General features: G+C 35.4%; 1 protein-coding gene across 4 annotated transcripts in view; it reads left to right on the plus strand.

The window, feature by feature from the left end:
- The window catches only part of VPS13C (vacuolar protein sorting 13 homolog C), a 193,543-nt gene that overhangs the window by 56,401 nt on the left and 112,077 nt on the right, over positions 1–25,065 (plus strand). For all 4 annotated transcript variants that reach the window (XM_039220292.1, XM_039220301.1, XM_039220311.1 and 1 more), the window contains 8 exons: positions 8,030–8,159; positions 8,690–8,784; positions 14,939–15,081; positions 16,183–16,375; positions 17,395–17,509; positions 18,118–18,254; positions 19,675–19,798; positions 21,709–21,826. In XM_039220292.1, the coding sequence (XP_039076223.1) occupies positions 8,030–8,159; positions 8,690–8,784; positions 14,939–15,081; positions 16,183–16,375; positions 17,395–17,509; positions 18,118–18,254; positions 19,675–19,798; positions 21,709–21,826 (1,055 nt within the window). The remainder of the gene's footprint in view (positions 1–8,029; positions 8,160–8,689; positions 8,785–14,938; positions 15,082–16,182; positions 16,376–17,394; positions 17,510–18,117; positions 18,255–19,674; positions 19,799–21,708; positions 21,827–25,065) is intronic.

The raw sequence follows: 25,065 nt of genomic DNA on the forward strand, positions 1-25,065 counted from the left end.
GTGTTCCTAGATCAGTTTTTCTCTCTTTTTCTCGGCTTCCTCTTTTTCTATAATTGTGTCTTCTAATTCACCTATTCTCCTCTCTGCCTCTTCAATCTGTGCATTGGATGCCTCCATTTTATTATGCATCTCATTTATAGCATTTTAAAATTCATCACAACTATTTTTAAGCTCCATAGTCTTTGTAGCAATAGCTTCTCTGATGTCTTCCATGCCTTTTTCTAGCCCAGCAATTAATTTTATGACTATTGTTCTAAATTCTTGTTCAGTGATGTTGCTTATATCTCTTTTGAGCAGTTCTTTAGCTGTCATTTCTTCCCGGAATTTCTTTAGAGGAGAGTTCTTCTGTTTTGTCATTTTGGCTAGCTTTCTGTCTCTTGTTAGTTTTATTTATTTATTTTTTTAAAATATTTTTATTTATTTCTAGGACAGAGAGAGACAGCGTGAGCAGGGGAGGGTCAGAGAGAGAGGGAGACACAGACTCTGAAATAGGCTCCAGGCTCTGAGCTGGCAGTCAGCACAGAGCCCGACGCGGGGCTCGAACCCACGAGCTGCGAGATCATGACCTAAGCGAAAGTCGGACGCTTAACCGACTAAGCCACCCAGGCGCCCCTGTCTCTTGTTAGTTTTAAAAGCTTGTAAAGCACTCTGCACTTGCGAGTACTGCTGTATTAAAGAAGGCTCTCTGACTGTCCAGGGCCTGTCCGTTCAGGTAGTGTTCTTTGAATGGTGTCTCATGGTCTCTCTTGTTGAGATTTTGGTTATTTTATTTCCCTACTCGTAGTGGTATTTGGGACTCTCCACCATGTGTACTTTGGCTTGTTTCTTGAGGTAGCCCTCAAAATCCTGGGGAGTCTTGGTTTGCAAACTGGCCTCAGTACACTGAGGGCATGGAGAGCGGTTTATATAGAGACTTTAATATTCATTCATGTATATTTTGTAGAGGGTCTCCACAACCCTTTATTCTCTCATGGGTATGTCCTTGGATTGGCCCAGTTTTTTTGATATTTATAGATCTACATATGTATACTCACAGTAAAAAAATTTTTTTTCTTTGTTTATTTTTGAGAGAGAGAGAGAGCAACAAAGCGTGAGTGGGGGAGGGCTGAGAGAGAGACACATACAGAATCTAAAACAGGCTCCAGGCTCTGAGCTGTCAGCACAGAGCCTGACACAGGCCTCAAACCCACAAGCCATGAGATCATGACCTTGGCCAAAGTCAGACGCTTAAGTGACTTAGCTGCTCAGGAGCCCCATATTTTTAAATGGGATTAAAGCACACACCTGTTCATTCATTTACTTAATAAGTACTCACTGAGTGCCTGTTTTACTAGCAGCATGGATAAGAGTGTGGACTCTGGAGTCAGATGGTCTGAATTCTAATTCCAGGTTTGCCTACTTGTATGATCTTAGGCTAGCTATTTAACCTCTCAGTGCCTCAGTTTCCTTATTTGTAAAATAGGATTAATACATAGTATGTACTTCGTAGGGTTACTTTGAGGAGTACATAATAATCCATGTAAAGCACTTAGACTGTTGAGTGCTTGGCACACAGTAATTACTAAATAAGTGATTTTTTCATCATCATCATCTGTATTAGCATACAGAAATGAACAGAACAGACAAAAATCCCTTACTTACATTCTAGTGGAAAGAAAGAGAATAAAAACATAAATAAAAATAAAGTAAAAGGCATATAGAAAAGGAATATATCACTAGAGCCAGGCAGTCATGATGATGAGGGTTGCAATTTTAAATAGGGTGGTCGTGGAAAGCCTCACTAAGAAGGAAACATTTAAGCAAACACCTGAAGAATGTGAGGGAATCAACCAGAACGCTATCTGAGGGAAAAGTGTACCAGGCAGAAAGAAAATAACCAGCTGACAAGTTTTGAGGTGAACACCTAGTTCATTCATGGAACTAACTTAGTGGCGAGGGGGAAGAGAGTGGTGATTACCAAGGTCAGAGCACTAATATTGTGGAGGAGTAGGAAAGGTGCTTATGGGAGTTGGGGAGGGTGCCACATTGTTAGGGTCTCGTAAGGGTGTGAATTTGGCCTTTACTCTGAATTGGGGAGCCATTTTGAGAAGGGAATGATACAATCTAACTTAAGTTTTAAAACTCACCCTGGCTGGCACAGAAGGACAAATATCATATGTTTGCACGTATAGGAGGATTAGGAGGAACCTAACTGAGGAACAAGAGGGAGAAGAAGGGGGTAATAGTGGGGGAGAGGGAGAGAGGCAAACCATGAGAGACTCTTGAATGCTGAGAAACAAACTGAGGACTGATGGATGTGGGGGGGTGATGGGCATGGAGGAGGGCACTTGTGGGGATGAGCACTGGGTGTTACGTGGAAACCAATTTGACAATAAACTATTTGTAAAAAAAAAAAAAAAAGAAAGAAAGAAAAGAAAGATCAGGAAAACAAAAAAAAATTTCTAAAAAAAAAAAAAACTCACCCTGGCTGCTCTTTGTGTAAAAGGGACAAGAAGGGTGAAAATAGGGAGATCAGTTAGGATGCTATTGAAATATTTGAGGTGAGAGATATTGGTAGCTTGGCTGAGAGTGGTTGCAATGGAGGTGATGAGAAAGGGTCAGATTCTGGATATAGTTTGAACATAGAGCTAGTATTTCCCAACTGATTTGATATGGGTTATAATAGAGAGAAGTTGGCGATGACTTTAAAGATTTTGGCCTGTTGCACTTTGAAAGATGGAGTTTCCATGAAATGAGAGGGGGAAGTCTGGATAGAATAAGGTTGAGTGTGGCGAGAGAGATCAGGAATTCCATGTGGGACCTATCTAGTTTTAGCTATCTTTTAAATAATGATGTGGAGGTTTGGGGTAGACAGTTGGATGCATGAATGTATAGATGGGGAGAGAAATCTGTGCTAGGTATATAAATTTGGAAGGTGTCAGCACATAGATGGTATTTAAAGCCATGACATCGGATGAGATCAGCTAGGAAATTAGAGTAGCTAGAGGAGTATTCCAAAGCCTCAAAGCATTATATTGTTATAGGTCAGAGAGATGAGAATCAACAAAGGTGATATGGAGAAGTTGCCAGAGCTATAGTTGGGAAGCTCTGTGAATGTAATATCCTCAAAGTCAAGTGAAGAAAGAATTGCAAGCAAGAGGGAGTGATTCAAAGTGACAGATACATCTGATTGGTCAACTGAGCCAAGGACTTAGAATTGACCATTAGATTTACTAAAATATGGGATGTTTCAGCCATTATTTCCTCACATAACTTTTGATCACATTTCTTTCTTCTTTCTATCATGGACTTCAAGTTTTACACACACACACACACACACACACACAGCTGACCATTGAACAATGCAGAGGTTAGGGACCCCCTGCATAATGAAAAATCTGGATTGACTTTAGATTCTCTTCAGACTTAACCACTAATAGCCTACGGTTGACCAGAAGTCTTGCTGATAAAATCAACAATTGATTAACACATATATTTTATGTTTTATGTATTATATACTATACTCTTAAAGTAAGCTAGTGAGAAGAAATGTTCTTAAGAAAATCATAAGGAAAATATATTTATAGCACTGTACATATATTTATTGAAAAAAATCCATGTGTAAGTGGAGCTGTGTGTCATTCAAATAATTTTTGGTCTAGATTTCTTCTTCCTTCTTGGATTCCGGTTTTATACACATACATACAAATGTGAACATCTCTACATGTATATACAAGACCTTTTGATATACTATAAGTCTCTGAGGCTTTGTTCATTTTTTTTTATCAATCTTTTTACTCTCTGTTCTTTGAATTGGATAATTTCTATTGATATGTCTTCAAGATTATATTTTTCTCTATCATCCCCATTTTACTGTTGAGTCCATCCTAGAGTTTTTTCTTCGGATAATATGTTTTTCAGGTCTAAAACTCCTATTGAGTTCCTTTTTAGTAGTTCCCATTTCTCTACTGAAAATTCTAATCTTTTTAGCAATTTCAGGGGTATTTCCCTTTATATCATGTAGCAAAAACTATAGTGGTTCTCTGCTGGTTACAGCATTGAAGTTATCTGACCATTGGCAGCTGTTGATTATCTTTTCCCTTGAGAATGAGTGACATTTTTATTGAGAGAGAGAGAGAACGAGAGAGCGAGCATGTGTGTGCATGTATGGGGGACGGACAGAGAAAGAGGGGGAGGGAGAGAATGTTAAGCAGGTTCCATACCCAGCGTGGAGCCTGATACAGGACTCATCGCATGGCCTTGAGATCATGACCTGAGCCAAAATCAAGAGTTGGATGCTTCACTGACTGAGCCACCCTGGTGCCCTCCACATCTTTTTTATTACATGTCAAGTAGGGTTGTATTATATCCTAGGCATTGTGAATATTAGTAGTCTCTGGGTCCTTTTTATCTTCTGGAGAATGATAATTTGCCTTAACACACGACCTGGTGAGTCTCTGATCTTTAGTTATGTTTGCCTTCTGTGGATAATGGTTCAAATCTCAATTCAGTGTTTTCTGCCTTTGGTATGTTGGTTTGGGTCCATTTTGCACATGAATAGTACAGGAGTTAGTGAGAGACTTGTGCATGTGGTCTATATCCCAGTTCAGGTCTCTATACCTTTGCTACTTTTGTTTAGGTCACTTTCCTACACGGAAAGCTTGGGTTAGAGTGTAATTTGTGCAGTTTCATATAGAGAATTAAGAGAGAACCCATTCTCTGGCTCTTCTCCCTCTGGCATTTCCCTCATCCTCTTTGGTTTTCAGAGCCTTCATTTTCTCATTCCTTGGCCCGACTAAGGAGTTTATTTCAGGGGTTTAGCTACTTGTGCCTCTTCAGTGGTCCATGACTGAGGTCCTGTCTCATGGGACAGCCATGTGAAGTAGTTTTCTGTGGCATAAAGCTAGTGAGTTAAAGCAATACACAGTTATGTCAGAGTTTCTGTGAGTCAGAAGCTCAGGTGTAGCTTACCTGAGTTCTCAGCTTATGGGCTCAAAATATTTCCATGAACATGTTGGCTGAAACTGTGGTTTGATCTGTGGTGTCACTGATGAAGGATCTGCTTTTGTTGGCAGATTTTAGTTCCTTGTGCCTATGGGATGGAGGACTTCAATTTCTTCTTGGCTGTTGGCTAGAGGCTGCCCCTTAGCTCATACTTTCATTTTATTTTCTTGCCAGATGGGCTTCTTAACATGGCCTAAAATATGGCAGCTTGCTTTTTCTTTTTTCTTTTATTTAATTTTTATTAAAATTTATTTCTAGGAGAGAGAGAGAGACAACGTGAGCAGGGGAGGGTCAGAGAGAGAGGGAGAAACAGACTCTGAAAAAGGCTCCAGGCTCTGAGCAGACAGTCAGCACAGAGCCCGACGCGGGGCTCGAACCCACGAGCTGCGAGATCATGACCTAAGCGAAAGTCGGACGCTTAACCGACTAAGCCACCCAGGCGCCCCTCTTTTATTTAATTTTTAAATATTTATTATTTTTCAGAGGGAGAGAGACAGAATGTGAGTGGCGGAGGGGCAGAGAGAGAGACACACACACACACAGAATCTGAAGCAGGCTTCAGACTGGGGCTCCAACCCACAAACCACGAGATGATAACCCGAGCTGAAGTCAGATGCTGGACTGACTGAGCTACCCCGGCACCCTGTCAGCTTGCTTTTTCAAAGGGAGAGAGATTCCAGCAAGATAGTTGGTACAGATTCATGTACATAGTTACCTATGTCTTGTCATCTTTGTCATATTTTATTGGTTAGAAATTGGTCATACGTCATGTCCGCACTAAAGGGAAGGGGATTGCCTAAAGGCAAGAACATGATCAGGAGGGAAAAGTTATGGGGGGAAAGAGGTTAGTCACAGCATACAGGAAAAAGGCAAAAAAACAAAAACAAAAAAACCCCCAAACCTGGAAAGCTCTTTCTGGTGGAGATCACTTCTCCAAGTTTTGACTCTTATCTAGCATCTGCCTACTCAGCTTACTTTTCAGAGTCTGATATAGATGATTTTTATATTTCATTCTAAAGATTCATACCTACTGTTTATGAAGCCTGCATTGAAATGCTACATTTGAAATTTTTTGAAACCACTTTCACATTTTATTATTTCTCTTTTTTTTATTTCAAGTGCCTCTTCTCACTAACAATTTAACACTTATGACTTCTATTGTTATAGACACAATGGGGTTAGTTCCACTCAAAAAACATCTCAAAGTTAAAGACAAACACAGCAAGCACTTGGATTAACAATGTTGTGCCTAAGTTTGACATGAATTCAGGATACTGGTGGCTAAGAATCAATTTGCATTCACTGAAGCTTTGTGTTCCTGAAAGCTTTAAGGTAGAAAGCTGAGGGGCGCCTGGGTGTCTCAGTCAGTTAAGCGTCTGACTTCGGCTCAGGTCAGATCTCACGGTTCATTGGTTCAAGCCCCGCATCAGACTCTGCTGACAGCTCAGAGCCTGGAGCCTGTTTCAGATTCTGTGTCTCCCTCTCTCTTTGACCCTCCCCCACTCATGCTCTGTCTCTCTCTGTCTCAAAAATAAACAAACTATAAAGAAAAATAAAGTAGAAAGTTGAGTAATAGAAATGAAAATAGTAGCTACTGTTTTCATGATGTAGTTTGCTGGGTATCATCTATTCTGAGGAAAGTACTATTACTGTCTTCTATTTATGTTAGCAAATTAAGGTACAGAGGGGTTAAATACATTGTCTAAATTCTAATTGTCATGAAAAATAAAATAGCACGTTAATCTTCTAGCCAAGAGAAGTTAAATGTTATTTCCTATGTAATATAAAATAATCAGATGTATATTTTTTACTTTTTACATTTGTGAATGCTGAAAATGGACTGACAAGCTTGACAAAAGATAGTTATGGCTCAGATGTCATTGATGGAACTTCGATAGTTTTGTGCACAGACGTAGACCTATTCCCTTATTTATTTAATGTCTGGTTGTGAAATAGAACTTAACTTGGTTTCAACTTGTCTTTACTAATTCAACTCTTTTTTTTTTAATCTTCTCTTTTGGAGTATTTCACTTTTTGGAGGCTTGAAACATGTTACCAATTCATTACCAATTTAAAATTTTATATATTTTGAGTGGGAAAATTATTATTATTTCTTAAAGATTGCATTTTAAGTTTGTTTACTTCTAGAGAGAAAGAAAGAGAGAGAATATGTATGTGTGCATGCGAACAAGGGAGGGGGCAGAGAGAGAGGGAGGGAGAGAATCAGTGTGGAGCCTGACATGGGGCTCTATCCCAGGAACCAGGAGATGATGACTTGAGTCTAAATCAAGACACAGACACCTAACTGATGAGTCACCCTTATCAGGTGACTTATTAGGTAGGGTGCCCCCTACCTAAGGTGGGAAAATTATGAAAGTTTAGTTATTTAGGGAATGAGAAGATAGAGTCTAAATTACTTATCCCCTTTAATCTATTTATCCCTCTGTTTTGTGCTTTTTGGTTATTCATCTATATTTCACTGTTTGAAAAGAGCAGCAGAAAATCAAGCTAGGATTCATTGAGAAGAGGATAAAATGAGATTCAAAGGCTATCTATTTTTATTTATAGTTAACCCCTTTCCCGTATCCATAGTTAGCAAGCCAGCAATATATATATGAATTCTGAAATATGATTGTTTTAAACGAATACTTTTGAGGTTGGAAGCATCTTCTTTTCAGGGAACTTTTCATTTTATAAATCTGCAGTCTTAGTTGCTTGTTAACTTTTGTAAACAAATGTTTTTTGTGAAGTTTTTTGTAAAACAAATGTGTAAACATTTGGAAGATCTATTGCTCAAAAAATTTCACTTAAACTTTTACTGTGTTTCTGACAGAATGCAACCCTATAAAATTTGACCAATAGGAAAGTAAATTAACAGTAGGAGAATATTAACCAAATCATATTGAATACCATTTCAGAAGCTTTCTTGACTGTTTTGAACTTAATGTCATGTTAAAAAAAATTAACCATTGTTCTTACCTGGCTATACCTGAAAATGAAGAGGGCATTTATTCTTTAATTAAATTGAAATTTTTTACTTTTTTAGGTGATTCGATCTGGGCAAAAATTAAGGAAAAAGTTTACTGAAACAGGCGAGAAACGTGGAGGCTGGTTTAGTGGGTTTTGGGGTAAGAAGGAGTCTAAGAAAAAAGATGAAGAATCTTTGATTCCTGAAAGTAAGTTTCAAGTCAGATAATGTATCATACACAGATAAGAAAAAAATACATATATAAATTCTATCTTAGCCAGTTATTTGAATTTTACTATGTTTATTACTACTAAACATGTGAGCAGATATTCCAGGCTGGAACATTTCTGGGTTTATCGAGCTAAATTAAAACTTTGATATTTTTGAGAAAAATTACTTGTGTGAAATTTTGTAAGTTTAAATTCAGAAATGTTACCATCTGAAATTTCATTGTTACTTTTTGGACGGGTATTAAAAATTTCACTTAATTTCTAACATACTTAGAGAATTCTAAAATCGTTATGAGAGACTGGAATTCCCTTAATGGTGTCTCTTTGCCTTTTCTTGACCTAAGCAAGCAAATACATGATGTTTGTTTTAACTAGGCAAAGTAGTATAGTAGAGGATGCTACCTGGCTGCTTTTGGTTTTAGGGCACTTGTTAGTTTGGTTTGATTTTTTTATTGTATCTGTAAAACTGAAACAATTGATTTCTTAAAATACTGTCCTTTCTTTGTAGGTATTGATGACATTATGACTCCAGAGGAGAAAGATAAGCTCTTTACTGCTATTGGTTATAGTGAGACCACCCACAACTTAACTTTACCCAAGCAGGTAATTAGTTTAGGTAGCTTAAGAGGTATTTTGTTTCAGTTTACTGTATTATCTTGAATTGTATTAAATGAGTTACTCATTTTTATAAAAATGTTATCATTTGTTTCTGCCTTACCATTTATTTGTTAAATGTTTCCAGTGAGACCCTACCAGTTAAAACTCTTCACTTTTAGATTTAGTCATTTTAGTGAATGTATGAATAACCTGATTTAAAGAAGTACTTACTATAGAGTTAAATTTTATCTTTCAAATAATTATTTTACTATGAAGTGTATATAAAGACTGAGCAAAACCAAACTGGATTGCATTTATCACTAAGGGAACAGCTGTGTAATCCCTGTCAGGGTTAAGATACAGACCTTGCTGTAGATTTAGCATTATTGTGAGATTCATTCCTTTCCTTTCAGTGGATGCATTTTGCTCATTTTCATTGCTATGTAGGATTTGATTATTTCAAAATACACAACTTATTCTTTCTTTTGTTGATGGACGTTTGGCTTATTTCTAATTTTTGCTTGTTATGCTATTAACTTCTTGTAAATGCCCTTTAGTGTGTGTGCATATGTAAGATTTTCTGCTCTGTATATTGTTAGGAGTGGAATTTCTGTATCATAAGATATAAGTATATTTTTACTTTAATAGATTTTTGCTAATAAATAATTTTCTAAAGTGAAAACATTTCCATCAGCAGTAGATGAGGATTTTTGTTTTCCCACATACTTGTCGACTCTTGGCATTGACAGTTTCTTCAAGTTAGCCATTCTAAATGGTATGTGGCAATTAATACTTCATTGTGGTTTTCATTTCCATTTCCTGGATGGCTAAAGAGGTTTTTTACTTTTGTAGGTAATTATAACCCTATTAGGTATCTGCTTTTGTGAAGTAGTTTTTGAGTCTCTTATTTATTACTGTGTTGTCTTTTTCTCATTGGTTTGTAGGCATTTTTTATATATTCTGGGTATTGAGGCCTTTACTAGTTAGGCATATTGTTAATGTCTTCCCCCACAGTGTGGCTTGCCTTTTCATTTTTGATGTGTTGCAAATATCTTCTCCAACAATGTAAGGTAATGTGTATTTTCACTTTTAAATCATGTCTTTTGATGCACAGATGTTCTTCATTTAATGTACCTAATTTACTAATCTTTTCATTCATATGGCTCATGGTTTTTTTTTTGGGTGTCCTGTTTAAAAAGTCTTTCCTCACTACAAGGTCATGACAGTATTTTCTTTCCAGGAGCTTTATAATATTTTACCTTATATATTTAGATCTAAGGTCCATTCAGAATTGAATTTTTGTGCATGGTGTGAGGTTGTAAAAATTTAAGATAAATTTTTTTTTCTATATGGCTGCATACTTCTCAACATCTAGTGAAAGGACCATGCTTTCCCCCCTGCTCTCCAGTTAACTTTATCATCAGTCAAGTGTCTGTGCTTGTGGCATCTTGGTTATATTGGTTATTCGTTTTTATCAGCATGCTGTATTAGTTACTCTAACTTTGTAATCAGTCCCGAGATCTAGCTGTGTAAATTCTTCAACACTGTCCTTAAGAGTGTCTTGTCTATTCTTGGCCCTTTACATTTTTATATGAATTTTAGAACCAGCTATTCAGTTTCTACAAAAAAACTGTGAGACTTTGGGGTTTATTTAGTGTATAAATTAATTTGGGGGAGGATTGATATCTTTATAATCTTGAATTTTCTAATTTGTAAATATAGCATATGCTTCTGTGTTATTACATCTTTAATTCCTCTCAAAAATGTTTGAACTTTGTGTTTAGAGTTAAACATCCCTTGTTGGATTTGTTATAAATGGTGACTTTAAAATTTTGTTGAGGTAGAATTCATATATGATAAAAAAGAATAGATCTTAAGGTTCGTATTGATAAATTTGAGTAGTTGAATATACCTATATAATGACCTGCCCCAAAGAGAGCGTTTACATTTGTCACCAAAAATTCCCTCATAATCTTTTCTTGTCATTTTTGCTCTCCTGCCTTATAAAAGCAGCCAATTTATGCCTGTGTCAAGATAGATTACTTTTTATTGTTCATTAAATTTTTTTGATTTCTAGCTTTTTTTGGCTTACGATAATGTTTTTTATCTCAAGATATATCTGCTATTTCAAGTTTTGGTTATTATGGATAAAGCTTTTTTGAACATTCTTACACAAGTCTTTTGTGGACATATGTTTTTATTTCTTTTGGATCAGTATCTGGGAGTATAATTGCTGGGTTATAGGGCAGATGTACGTTTACCTTTTTAAAACCTGACAAATAGTTCTCAAAAACGGCTGTGATGTTTTCTATTCCCACTACTGATTCCAGTTATTCCACATCCCTGCCAGAAGTCATATTGTCAGGCTTTTTAATTTTAGCAAGTCTAGTGGGTATGATACACTATTCCACTATATTTTAGAATGTATTTTCCTGATGACAAATGATAGTCTAGACTAATGACTTTTCATGTCTTGTTGCCCATCTCTATATATTCATTTATGAAGTGTCTGTTAAAGTGTTTTTGCCCATTTTAAAATTATGTTGTTTGTCTTTTTACTATTGTTTGTAGAGATCTTTCTATATTCTTCATACAAGATGGCAGTGTCTATGTGGTATTTTTCCTCTGTTGGTGGCTTGCTTATTGATTTTATTCATGGTAGTTATTTGTGAAAAATAATTTAACTTTGATAAAGTCCATTTGTCATTTTTTTATTTAAAAACTTTTTCCAGTTTTATTGAGGTGGAATTGACATATAACTTTGTGTAAGATCAAGGTGTACAGTATAGTGATTTCAAATACGTGTATATTGCCAAGTGATTACCACAGTAAGGTTAGTTAACACATCTGTCATCTTATTTTTTGGGGGAAGGATGGAAATATTTTTTCTCTTTCTCTCTGATTTTATGCTGAGAACTTTAGAAATCTACTCTCTTAGTATTAGTATTGTTAATTGTATTCACCGTGCTGTACTTTATGTCAACAGAATCTATTCATTATACGTAAAACCTTTGTTTGCAAGCATAATTTGTTCCGGAAATGTGCTTATAACCTAAAGCACTTGTACATCAAAGTGAATTTCCCCATAAGAAATAAAGGAAACTCAGATGATTTCTTCATAACCCAAAAATATTCATATAAAATGATTATAGTACTGTAATAAAGAAAATACAAAATATAAAGAAAAATAAACTAACCTGCACTTACCTTTGAAAACATTTGAGGCTGGTGTGAGGGAGAAAAGAAAGGAGGAGGGTTATTGCGAGGGATGACTTTCACTATCACTAATGGAATCACTGCTATCTATGGGCTCAATAGAATCTTTTTCTTTTTGGGCACCTTTAGCAAGGAATTTATCTGGGGTGCCTGGGTGGCTCAGTTGGTTAAGTGTTCAACTTTGGCTAAGGTCATGATCTCAGAGTTTTTGGGTTTGAGCCCCGCGTCGGGCTCTGTACTGACAGTCTGGAGCCTGGAGCCTGCTTTGGTTTCTTGTCTCCTTCTCTCTCATCTTCTCTTGTCTCTCTTCCCCTCCCCTGCTCATGCTCTGTCTTGCAAAATAAATAAAATGTTAAATAAATAAATAAAAAAGGAATATATCCAGTGACACTTGCTTTTGCCTACTTTTGAGGACTTATAGAAATGTGACATTGCATTGACAGTCATCCACAGTCCTGCAGCAAGAGAGAGAACCATTGGCTCAGTTGTGCTCATATGACGTTTGGTGTCACATACTACTTATTTTACAAGACATCACTCATTTATCAAGTTAAAATTTGTTAGAAATCTTTGTTTATCTTGGGGAACCTGGATGCCTTAGTTAAGCATCTGACTCTTGTTTTGGCTTAGGTCATGGCAGTGCAGAGCTTGCTTGGGATTCTCTCTCTTCTCCCCCTCTCTCTGCCCCTCCCCTGCTCATGCTGTCTGTATCTCTCTCTCAAATAAATAAAGCAATTAAAAAAAAAAAGAGTTGTTTGCTCGTCTTGCAGAACACTCACAAAACAAGTTAGTCTCAGTCCAAGGTTTTACTGTATTACTGAAATTTGTAACTTCTGGCCACCTTCACCTGATTATTGATTCAGTCTCCTTACTTGGTCTGTTCAGATTTTCTGTTTCTTCATGATTCAGTTTTGGTAGATTGTACATTTCTAGAAATTTATCCGTTTTTCCTAGGTTGTCTTATTGTTGGTGTATAGTTGTTCATAGTAGTCTCTTATGATCTTTTGTGTTTCTTTGGTATTGGTTTTAATATATTTCCTCTTTTATTTATTTTTTATTTTTTTATTTTTTTAATTTTTTTAATGTTTTATTTATTTCTAGGAGAGAGAGAGACAGCGTGAGCAGGGGAGGGTCAGAGAGAGAGGGAGTCACAGACCGAAAGAGGCTCCAGGCTCTGAGCTGGCAGTCAGCACAGAGCCCGACGCGGGGCTCGAACCCATAACCGCGAGATCATGACCTAAGCCAAAGTCGGATGCTTAACCGACTAAGCCACCCAGGCGCCCCTATTTCCTCTTTTATTTACAATATTATGTGTTGTCTCTCTTTTCTTCTTGTTTACACTAGCTAAAGGTTTGTCAGTTTGTTTTCAAAGAACCAACTCTTGGTTTTGTTAATCTTTTCTATTGTGTTTTTTTTTTAATTCTCTATTTCATTTATTTCTCTTCTAATCTTTATTATTTCTTTTTTCCTTCTCACATTGGGCTTAGTTTGTTCTTTTTCTAGTTCCTTGAGTTGTAAATTTAGACTGTATTTGAGATCTTCCTTTTTTTCTTAATATATGAATTTATCACTATAAACTTCCCTTTTAGAAGTGCTTTTGCTGCATCCCATAAATTTTGTGTTTTGTTTCTATTTTTGTTTGTCTCGTGCTGTTTTTTATTTTCCTTTTGATCTGTTCTTTGATCAATTGGTTATTCCACATATTTGTGAATATTGTGGCTTTTTTCTTACTAAGATTTTATTTTGTGGTTGGGAAAGATATTGATATAATTGGTATCTTCTTGAAGTTTTGGGACTTATTTCATTGCTTAATTTATGTTCTATGCTAGGAAATGTTGCACGTGGGCTTGAAAAGAATGTTTACTCTGCTGTTGGGTGGAATGTTTTGTGTATGTCTTTTAGGTCCCTTTGGTTTATAGTGTTGTTCAAATCCGTTGTTTCTTTGTTAATACTCAGGATGATCTATATATTGTTGAGACTAGGCTCTTGACGTCCCCAGCTAATATTATATTGCTGTTTATTTCTTTTTTTAGTTCTGTTAGTGTTTGCTTTATATACTTAGATGCTCCAATGTTAGGTGCCTAAGTATTTACAGTTGTTACAGTTTCTTGATGATAGATCCTTTTATCATTATATAATGACCTTCTTGTCACTTTTGATAGCATTTAACATAAAGCTTATTTTCTTCTGATATAAGTATCACTACTCTTTTTTATGTGTATGGGGGAAGGTTACTATTTGCCTAAAATATCTTTTTTCATTCCATCACTTTTAGTCTATTTGTTTTCTTAATGCTAAAGTGAGTATCTTTCTTGTAGGCAGCATATTATTGGATCTTACCATTTTTAAATCCATTTTGCCATTCTATGTCTTTTTATTGGAGAATTTGTTTACTTTTTGTTTGCTAAATATTTAGGTATTGCCATTTAGATATTGCCATTTTGTTGATTGTTTTCTGACTGTTTTGTGAATCTTTTGTTCCTTGCTTCCCCTCAGTGTCTTCCTATGTGGTTTGATGAGAATCATCTCCCTGGTTCTCTGTCCTACATCCAGTCTTGACCTATGAATTTTGGTCATGATTTTTCTCAATGTATTTTTAACCCTCCAAAGACATCAAGAAGATGTGCTTTATATTTTGTTCTTTTTGAGCCGGAGGATTAGTCTGAATTAGCTTGCTTTAGTGAGAGCTTGTGAACTAAATCTTTATGTGAAAAAATATTATATCAAGTTTCATGTTTATTCTAAAAGTAAGAGAGATAAATTTTGGATCTCTTGTAGTTGTCCTATTTGAACAATTTTGTAATCTTGTATTGAAGTTTCTAATGTTCTTTTGAACATATTATGTTTAGATCACTTTATAATTCAACAAGTTTAAATAAGAAATTATTAAATAATATAATAATTACTTAAAGTGTAACAATCTTCATTCATTCTTTTTGTTTAGTATGTTGCTCATATAATGACACTGAAGTTAGTAAGTACCTCTGTTACAATAAGAGAAAACAAAAATATTCCAGAAATATTAAAAATTCAGATAATTGGCCTGGGCACCCAAGTATCTCAGCGACCAGGAGCACAAGCACTTAAGTAAGTTTAAAAAAATCTTATTATTTCAGTTTTTATTTCTAGATATGACTTGGCTGAAAACTATTGTTATTTAGCATTGAACAACTGATTAACAGTAGTTCCCCAGTTTCTTTTCCTTTTCTTTTTCCTTCTTTGTGTCATATAGTCTTTTTATATTTGAATTTGTTTTGTTTTGAAGTCATATGTGGAGTTCACTGTTTATTTTACCCCTCTTTTTCCTTCACAAATAATTTTTGGATAGTGAATGTTTAGTTTATCAATTTGATGCTTTGAAGGGTAGCATAGGAACAATAAATGTCTGTTTTCAAAAAGTTTATGCTGTAGCTGTTAAAAGGATAACCAAAAAGTTACTCATTTAGAACTGTATAACAGAGAGGTCATAGGTGAGAAGGTGCTGCAAAGTGAAATCCTTAGAGTTACTGCTATCTAAGCTCAGTTGCAGAGGAGAATAACGGGCTAGGAGAAGTGAGGCTTAGGCTCCTGAGTAGAAGCGGCTAGAAGAAGCTGGGATGACTGTGTTCTCGGTGGCATGAAATAAGGAGAAGAGTTGCCTGAGAGAAATGTAGCTTTTTTTTTTAATAAACATTTTTTAAAATAGTTTTTATTTATTTTTGAGACAGAGAGAGACAGAGCATGAGCAGGGGAGGGGCAGAGACAGAGAGAGAGAGAGACACAGAATCTGAAACAGGCTTCAGGCTCTGAGCTGCCAGCACAGAATCCACTGTGGGCCTCCAACTCACGAACCGCAAGATCATGATCTGAGCCGAAGTCAGACACTTAACTGACTGAGCCACCCAGGCGCCCCAAAATGTAGCTTATATTCATGTAACAGTGATCAGAACTCACTCACTGTTTGGGGATTGGCAGAGGTGGGTTTCTCATGTGGATGAGAAGGGGTTAAGAGCAAAAATACCAAAATAAACCCCCAGATTGTATGGGTAATTAAATGCCAGGCCAAGGAGTGTGGACTTTGCCTCTTGGTAATGGGTATGGTACTGGCTCTGAAAGGAGTTTTTTAAAAGGGAAATTTGTATTTTAAGCCCTTACGTTATATAGCGTCTAATTTATATACTTTTTTTTTTTTCTTTCACTGGGTTGTAGGGTGGAAGCAAAATTAGAACACTGGTATATAACAGGTCTGAGACAGCAGGGTATTGTACCATCACTTGTGGCTTCCATTGGTGATACTACATCATCCTTGCTTAAAATTGAATTTGAAACCAATCCAGAGAATAGTACTGCTGACCAGACTCTGATTGTTCAGTCTCAGCCTGTGGAGGTCATCTATGATGCTGTAAGTGCAAGGAGACAGTCTTTATTAAATCCATCTTTGACTTCTGACATAAGGTTTTCTTACTTTTCCTCTTTCATATTTAACATTTATTTACTTAGCAGCTAAGTTTATTAGTTTTTGTTGTTTTAAAAGCAGTACATGGTTAGCACTGAATTTTGCCTTTTCATATGCTACCATTTTTTCCTGCTGTATGAATCAATGCTTATGTTAAAGTAAAAAAAATCTAAAATACTGTTTGAAAAGACTGTGTTTGTTGTTCCAACTACTCCCAAATAGTTATATATGGACTTCCTGTTCCAGTTCATTTTTACTTTTTCCCTTTCCCCTAAATATCTGGACCAATTCAAATTGCTTTAGGAGTAATTAGAAGAATTTTAAATACTGTTGACAGGAGAAAAAAAGCATTAGCATATAGATGTTATTAAAAGTGCTGGCTCAAGTTTTGTATCTGTGGTTGCATGTTTTATTCATAGGCTCTTAACTCGCATCTCAGGCTAGCAATCAGGATCACTAGCCATTACATCACTTGTAAGTTGGCCCTACTCTGTTGTTGAGTTTTCTGATTTTTTTTTTAACTTTTTACTTTAGAAATGTATTCACAGTGAGGGTAGGAGGTATTATATAGAGACCCTAGACTCATTATATTCTCTGACTTTTAAAAAATTTAAGTTGTGATAGCATACATATAATTTACCATCTTGGCAATTTTTAAGTGTATAGTTTAGTAGTAATAATGTCCATTGCCACATCATTTTGACAGTTTATAACATACTTAAGGTCACCTTAAGTATATGTACACATTTGTTGACTTTCTAGAAAGTAAGCTTTCTTGGGTATCCCCATTTTTAGTTGTTTTTTGTTTTTGTTTTATTCCAGAGAGAAATGCAATAGGGCAGTGTATCTTTGGAGATATCTCCTAAGTTCAGGGCCATAGTTGTTTAGAATTAAACTGAAATTTAATAATTTATAATATGGAAAGTACTGTGTATAGCTTGCTTATATTTTAAATTATTTTATAGAAAACCATCAATGCAGTGGTTGAATTCTTTCAGTCAAATAAAGGATTAGATCTTGAGCAAATAACATCAGCCACATTAATGAAGCTGGAAGAAATTAAAGAGAGAACAGCTACAGGTAAATCATTTATTAAATAAAAAACATCAACTAAACTCAAAATACTGCCTTTTCTAATGTAAACATCACGTTTAAAAGTGTAGGTTGCTTTTTTCTTTTTGTAAATTCTATGAAGTTCCACTGTGTACGTGAGTTACCCAAAGTCACATATACCTGCTAGACTGAATGAGAAAGAGATGGGACACAGATGATTCTGTCATTATCTTTAAGAACCTGTGCCTTACAGTGAGACTGAGATGGAAAACATCCCTTCATCGCGGTTCTAAAGAAATAGTTCATCATTCTGTGTACTGTGTGTGAAACTGGTTCTAAAGAGACATACTTTTGTACAGCATGGTCTTTAAACTCAAACCAACTTCTTTATGTGGTTACTTAACTAAAGAAGTGGTGTATTACTCTCTCTTTGGATAAAATACTAGCTATGATGGGATTACTGTATAGTGTGATGACATGATTGTTTGCCATTGACCATATGGAGTTTCGCCTTCGTACTCTAATATGTGAGAAATGATGCTCCTCCATAATACTTTTCAAGTGATACTTGTATTATTGTTAATACTATAATTATATATTTCAACTTGGACCATCCAATCTTTTATTTCTTTTAGGACTTACACATATTATTGAAACTAGAAAAGTCCTTGACTTAAGGATAAATCTGAAGCCTTCATATCTAATACTTCCACAGACTGGTTTCCACCATGAAAAGTCAGATCTTCTTATTTTAGATTTTGGTACATTTCGGGTAGGTGTATATCCATTTCTTTCTGCCCATTTTTTGCTCAGGTTGGAAGCTAGCTATCTAATAGTTTGCTGCTTTTCGTCTCAGAGTTTACTGAAACTAAACTTAGACTTATTTCTTCTTACCTTTTGTCAAGCCAAGCTTAGACTATTTAATGTATATTTTAGGGTTATTAAAAAAAGGAAGAAGGGGCGCCTGGGTGGCTTAGTCGGTTAAGCGTCCGACTTTCGCTTGGGTCATGATCTCGCCGTTCGTGGGTTCAAGCCCTGCGTCGGGCTCTGTGCTGACTGCCAGCTCAGAGCCTGGAGGCTGTTTCAGTCTGAGACTCCCTCTCTCTCTGACCCTCCCCTGCTCACGCTGTCTCTCTCTCTCTCCTAGAAATAAATAAAACATAAAAAAAAAAAAAAAAAAAGAAAGAAAATCCTTAAAATTTTCTGTAATGGTAGATGATTTGATCTTGAAGACTGGATTACTGCTGTATTTTTCTAATTGGAGAAAAGTACTCCTAGTTTTCAAGCACTCCTAGATTTCTGGAGTTTAATTACAGTGTTATTTGTTAATTTACATATTTGACAGTATGCAGTTAAACCACTGTCAGCAACTAAGTAGACTAAGAGAACTCTAGGGTTTTGGGTGTTGAATGCATTAGAAATGCAAGCATCTGAGAAAAAGTAAAGATTTCAAAAAAATACAGTCCCTTGTTTCCTTTGGGGAGAGGGAAAAGGAAGTAGAGATTGGAGATGAATTCTAATGGCCTAATTATTTCTGGTGCTGTAATGTGAAGGAGGAGCAAAACCTGCAATTTGTTGGTGAAGAGGTTTAGATAGGTCGTAGGGGCACTGAGCCATAAGTGGCCTTCATTGCTGAGAACCGGGAAGAATTGAATGTCCAAACAGGTTATTTGAGGTACACAACTATGTAACTGATCTTCTAATTCATGCAAATATGCTGAGCACCTATTATCTAAACATATTAAAACTGTATACTGAAATACTATATTCTTTTTTAAATTTTTTTTTTAATGTTTTATTTATTTCTAGGAGAGAGAGAGAGACAGCATGAGCAGGGGAGGGTCAGAGAGAGAGGGAATCACAGACTCCGAAATAGGCTCCAGACTCTGAGCTGGCAGTCAGCACAGAGCCCGATGCGGGGCTCGAACCCACGAACCGCGAGATCATGACCTAAGCGAAAGTCGGACGCTTAACCGACTAAGCCACCCGGGCGCCCCTGAAATACTATATTCTTAATAAATTCTTTGCAAATAATTGTCAGAAAATAAAGCAAAATGTGAGTTCATTAAGGACAGTGTTTTCATTTTAGTTATATTTTAAGAAGACAGAATGAAAGTGTGTACATACTTTTCTGTTAAGAGAAATGAAGGGTTTTTTTTGTTTGTTTTGTTTTGTTTTTTTGTCCCTTTTAGCTTAACAGTAAAGATCAAGGTTTGCAGAAGACTGGTAATTCATCTCTGGAAGAAATAATGGATAAAGCATATGACAAATTTGATGTTGAAATAAAAAGTGTGCAGTTACTCTTTGCTAAAGCAGGTAAGCTATTGCTTAGTTTTTAGGATCTTAAAATTATGTCGAGTAGCGTAGGTAAATATATGTCTAAGTGTGCGTGTATATCAACACTGACAATATTTTGAACATATATCCTCTTGGTCACTTAAGAAAACTAAGTAGGAGGCCATCAGTACAAATCATTGTCACAGGTAGAAATAGAGATAAAAATTTGCCTATTCATCTTCAGGTACTTAACACCACTTGAATCTCAGTCCAGTCATTGCCTATTTTTTTCTGTGTGATTTGACAATGACACTGCCCAGAACACGAAAAGAAAAGTTGCCATTGGCTTACGTGTTTCTGTCTTCATGCTTTTGGGATGTCTCAATGTTGTCTTCCTTTGGTGCTTTTTAAAAAAATATTTTAACCATATTAACCTACTCTTTATTTCAGTGGTATCACATTCTTATACTTTTGTAGATACTGACAAGTATGGATATAGCCTTAGAACCCTAAAGGCAATTAATTATGTTAATTAATTATACTATACACACCAAACCAAAAACTTTGGTGTTTTCTACTGCTTAGGCAAAGATCGCTGGTTCTCCATACTTCTTTAGTTTCTTGAAGCAATGAATATTTGCTAAATAGCCTTGAATATATTACATTGTGGTAGGTCATTGGAATAAAGAACATAATCTTGTGGGCAGAGTGTATACTCTACTAGGAATGAAGAGATTTATTAAAATGTAAATATATAATGCCTTACTTAGTTTTTATATATTATGAGCCTATTAATTCCTTGAAGGGAAGTACTTTTACACAGATCATTAAAACTGCCTCTTCTTTTGTGTGTACTTAATAATAATTGTTTGAGTTATAAGTGATAAAAGATGTTTTGTGATTGCCATCAGTTAAGATCATTGTAAATTCTGTTGTTGGGACCTTTTATTTGGTGAAAGGTGGTTATTACAATTTTTTTATCAGAATATCTTGCTTGATAAAACTCATTTTTGTTTTAGAATTATGTGCTAAACTAGTGTAATTTCTCTAAGGAATTCCAGAAAACTCTTTCTCACTCTGTCGTTTTCTATTTTTTCCCTTTTTTCACTGCAACCACCTTCTTTGATCACTAATTCTGGCATCAAGGCAGTAAATTCCTGGCTTTTTTTCCTATTCGCTTTAAAATGCAAGATGTTCTATAAAAATTCTTCAAATAAATATAATTATTTTTATATCACAGTCTTTGACTTCTTTCAGTCTTATTTTATTTTTTGTTTTTGTATCATTATTTATTTTAATCTATTATCAGCCATTCGATTGTTCTTTTCCCCATCACATATGCACTAATGCTCATAAACATATTTACATATAAAACTGTTTCCTTCCCACTGATTTTTTTCTTTATGTTTTTATTCCCCACTGTAGATTCTACTTCATCAGTATTTGTGAGTCACTTTATAGCCTTTAGATGGATAAGCCAAATTGATAACCTAGACATGACAGACCTAGGATGAGGATAAAGGACATCAAATGGCATTAGAGTAGGCATGTGAAAGAACAAACCCTGAAATTCTCTGTCATTAATAACACTCATTTTTAGAGAATGGGCGAATTTTAATTATTTTCTTTAATATTAATTGTATAATCATTTATTATAGCAAATTATTTTAGTATTCATACAGCAGTAGAAACTCAGTGAGAATTATTTAGTAATTAAAGTGAACACAGATGTCTGTTTATTACGAACTATTACTGGTAACTAGAAAACATTTTAAAATAAGCGGTCACATTATTAACTATCAATCTTACTTTACAAATCTAGGTCACTTGTATGCTGAATGAAGTAAAAATTCGTTGTTGTTGAATATGTTTGCTAACTATTTTATAGTAAGTTAATTTTCTACAGAACATCTGATTAACAGTTGTTTAATTCAAAAAATTTTTTAAAGAGGAAAACTGGAAAAAGTGTCGATTTCAGCATCCATCAACTATGCATATATTGCAACCCATGGATATTCATGTTGAATTGGCCAAGGCAATGGTAGAAAAAGACGTTAGAATGGCCAGGTAATGTATGAGTTCCTTTATATTGTAAACTTAACAAGGTGAAATATATCTGTATCAGTTACTGGATTTTAAGAAAGCAAAGCTAGATTTCTGAGGGACAGAAAAAATGATTATCATATAGCAGAAACATGCTTTTAAGAAAATATTTATATGGGTCGCCTGGGTGGCTCAGTTAGTTAAGAGGTTGACTTCGGCTCAGGTCATGATCTCATGGTTCATGGGTACAAGCCCTGTGTTGGGCTCTGTGCTGACAGTTTAGAGCTTGGAGCCTGCTTTGGATTCTATGTCTCCCTCTCTCTGCCCCTCCCCAACTCACAGTCTGTCTCTCCCTCTCAAAAATAAATATTAAAAAAAATATTTGTTTGAACTATGTATCAGCTCTCTTATTTCAGAAGTGTTTGGACCTTTACATTGTGGAAAAGTTGGTTTTCTGTGTTGTTGAGTGGGTCAAAGCCATAGTTTTATATCAATAATAGAAAATCTTCAAAAATTAGCGATATGGATAGAGCAGAGAGTATTATGCTACGTGAAATGAGTCATTCAGAGAAAGACCAATACCATATGATTTCACTCAGATGTGGAATTTAAGAAACAGAAAATATAAACATAGAGACAGGCAAACTAGAAAACAGATTCAAGTAAAGAGAACAAACAGAGATGCTAGAAGGGAAATGGGCAGGAATATGGGTGAAATTGTTGTTGGGTATTATGTAGGGCACTTGTGATGAGTACGGGGTGTTGTATGTAAGTGATAAATCACTAAATTCTATGCCTGAAACTAATACTACACTGTATGTTAACTAACTGGAATTTAAATAAAAACTTGAAAGTAGAAAAGATTAGAGGCTCTTAGGATTATGAAACCATGTAAAATCCTGAGAATAATTCAAGATAGTCCAAGTAAAAACTGAATTTTGAATTTAAGTAGATAATTTTGAAATATTTTGCTGCCTTCTTAAAAACAGCCTTATTGAAATATTATTGATACTCAGTAAGTTACATCTATCTAAAGTATACAATTTGACATATATAGATATGTAGATATAGCTATATCTATGATACCATTAGCACACTCAAGATAATGAACACATTCATCCTCTTCCAGGGTTCTTGTGTACTTTTGTACAGTTGACCCTTAAACAGTGTGAGGGTTAGGGGCACTAGCCACCACCCCAACCCTACCCTCACTCATTTGAAAATCCATGTGTAACTTTTGACTTCCCTTAAATTTAACTACTAAAAGCCTTCCTTTAGTCAGACGCTTTACCAATAGCATAACAGTTGATTAACACATATTTTGCATATGTATTTTATACTGTACTCTGTTTTTACCAAGAAGTAAGCTGGAAAAAAAGAAAATGTTATGAAGAAAATTATAAGGGAGAGAAAATACAATTACAGTAATGTACTGTAATTTTGAAAAAAACTCAGCATATTAGTGGACCTGCAGAGTTCAAACCCAAGTTGTTCAAGGGTCTGTTGTCTTACCTCTGTCCCATGCTTACCTGCTAACTCCTCTCCCTTCAGTCCTCAGACAACATTGATTTTCTTTCTAACACTATAGATTTGTTAGAATTTTCTGGAATTTTCTATAAATACAGTCATACAGTTTCAGGTCTTTTTGTTTGGCTTCTTTCATTAAGCATGATTAATTTGAGATACGTTCATGGTATTCATTGATATTCTTTATCAGATGGAAGTTAAACCAAACCTTATTTGGTAGTGATATATTATTCTTTTAAATTGCTGTTGGATTTGGTTTGCTAAAATTTTGTTCTGAAGTTACACATCTCTATTTATGAGGAATAGTTGTGCTTTTATTGTTTTGGCATCAAAGTATCAGGGTAGTGTTGGCCTTATGGAGCAGTTTGTTGGAGGAAGTTGTGTAGAATTTCTTTGGTAGAATTCACTAGTGAAACTATCTGGGCCTGCGTTTTCTTGGGGGAGGTGAGGGTTTTTAACTACAAATTCAGTGTATTTCATAGATGGAGTAATCTTTGGTAGTTTGTCTTTCAAGGAAGGAATTTCCATCTTAGTTTTGAGTATATTATTACAAGATTGTTCATAATATTTTTGTATTGCCTTTTTAATCCATGTAGAATTTGTAGTGATGTTGTCTCTCTCCCTCCTGATGTTAGTAGTTTGTACCTTTTCTCTTTTTTTACTGGTCAGTTTATCAGTTTTGTTGATCATCTTCTGAAAGAATTCACTCTTGGCATCGATTATTTTCTCTGTTGTTTTTGTTTTTGTTTTTGTTTTTCACTGATTTCCACTCTCATATTTATTACTGCTTTTTTTCCCTTCTGCTTCCTTTGGGTTTCATTTATTTTACTTACCTCATTCTTTTTTTTTTAATCTTTTAAAAAATGTTTATTTTTGAGAGAGGGAGACACAGAGTATGAGCAGGGGAGGGGCAGAGAGAGAGGGAAACACAGATCCAAAGCAAGCTCCAGGCTCTGAGCTGTCAGCACAGAGCCCAATGCAGGGCTCAAACTGACAAACTGGGAGATCATGACCTGAGCCAAGGTGGATGCTAACCAACTGAGCCACTCACGTGCCCCTACTTCGTCATTCTTTAAGGTAGAAACTGAAAACATTGATTTAAGACCTTTCTTCTTTTCTAATACAGGCATTTAATGTTATCAATTTCTCTTGAAATATTCCTTTACTGTACTCCTCAAATTTTGAAACTCTTAAGTCACTAAGCTGGCGTATTCCTATGTCTTTCCTCATTTGTTTTTCATCTTTCATCTGTCCTTTGTTGACTGATTTCCAATGTCTTTTAAACCATTGTTTCATTTATTTTGTCCAGCTTTGTAGTTATTCCAGATGAGAAGATAATCCAGTCCTTCTGTTTGAGGTACTTTTAGTTTTACGTAGTGTTTCACAAATGATAAAGAAGCATCTTACATATTTATGATGCTTTCAGCTTACAGAATACTTTTGCAGAAAGTTCAGTATTTTGAGATAGCAACAACCAGCTAGCCTCTTTTGAACATTAGTGGTTTGTCCATTATATAGAAAGTCATTCTTTATGTAGTGGTTTGGTATCTGCCCATTTGAGCTGTCACAGCTCAGTTAGCAAGTCAAAGATGAACAGTAACCAAAAAGAACTTCACTAGCAGCAAACACCTGCCACAAAACTTTTGAGACAAATAAACCTAGGCCTTTATGCTCAGTAAAGAAGCTGAGAAGAAGCAGGTGCCAGAAAGTTAGCAACTAATGAAAACACAGCAGTG

The sequence above is a fragment of the Hyaena hyaena genome, unplaced genomic scaffold, assembly GCF_003009895.1.
Source record: "Hyaena hyaena isolate Hyena2069 unplaced genomic scaffold, ASM300989v1 scaffold_15, whole genome shotgun sequence".
NCBI classification, from domain to species: Eukaryota; Metazoa; Chordata; class Mammalia; order Carnivora; family Hyaenidae; genus Hyaena; species Hyaena hyaena.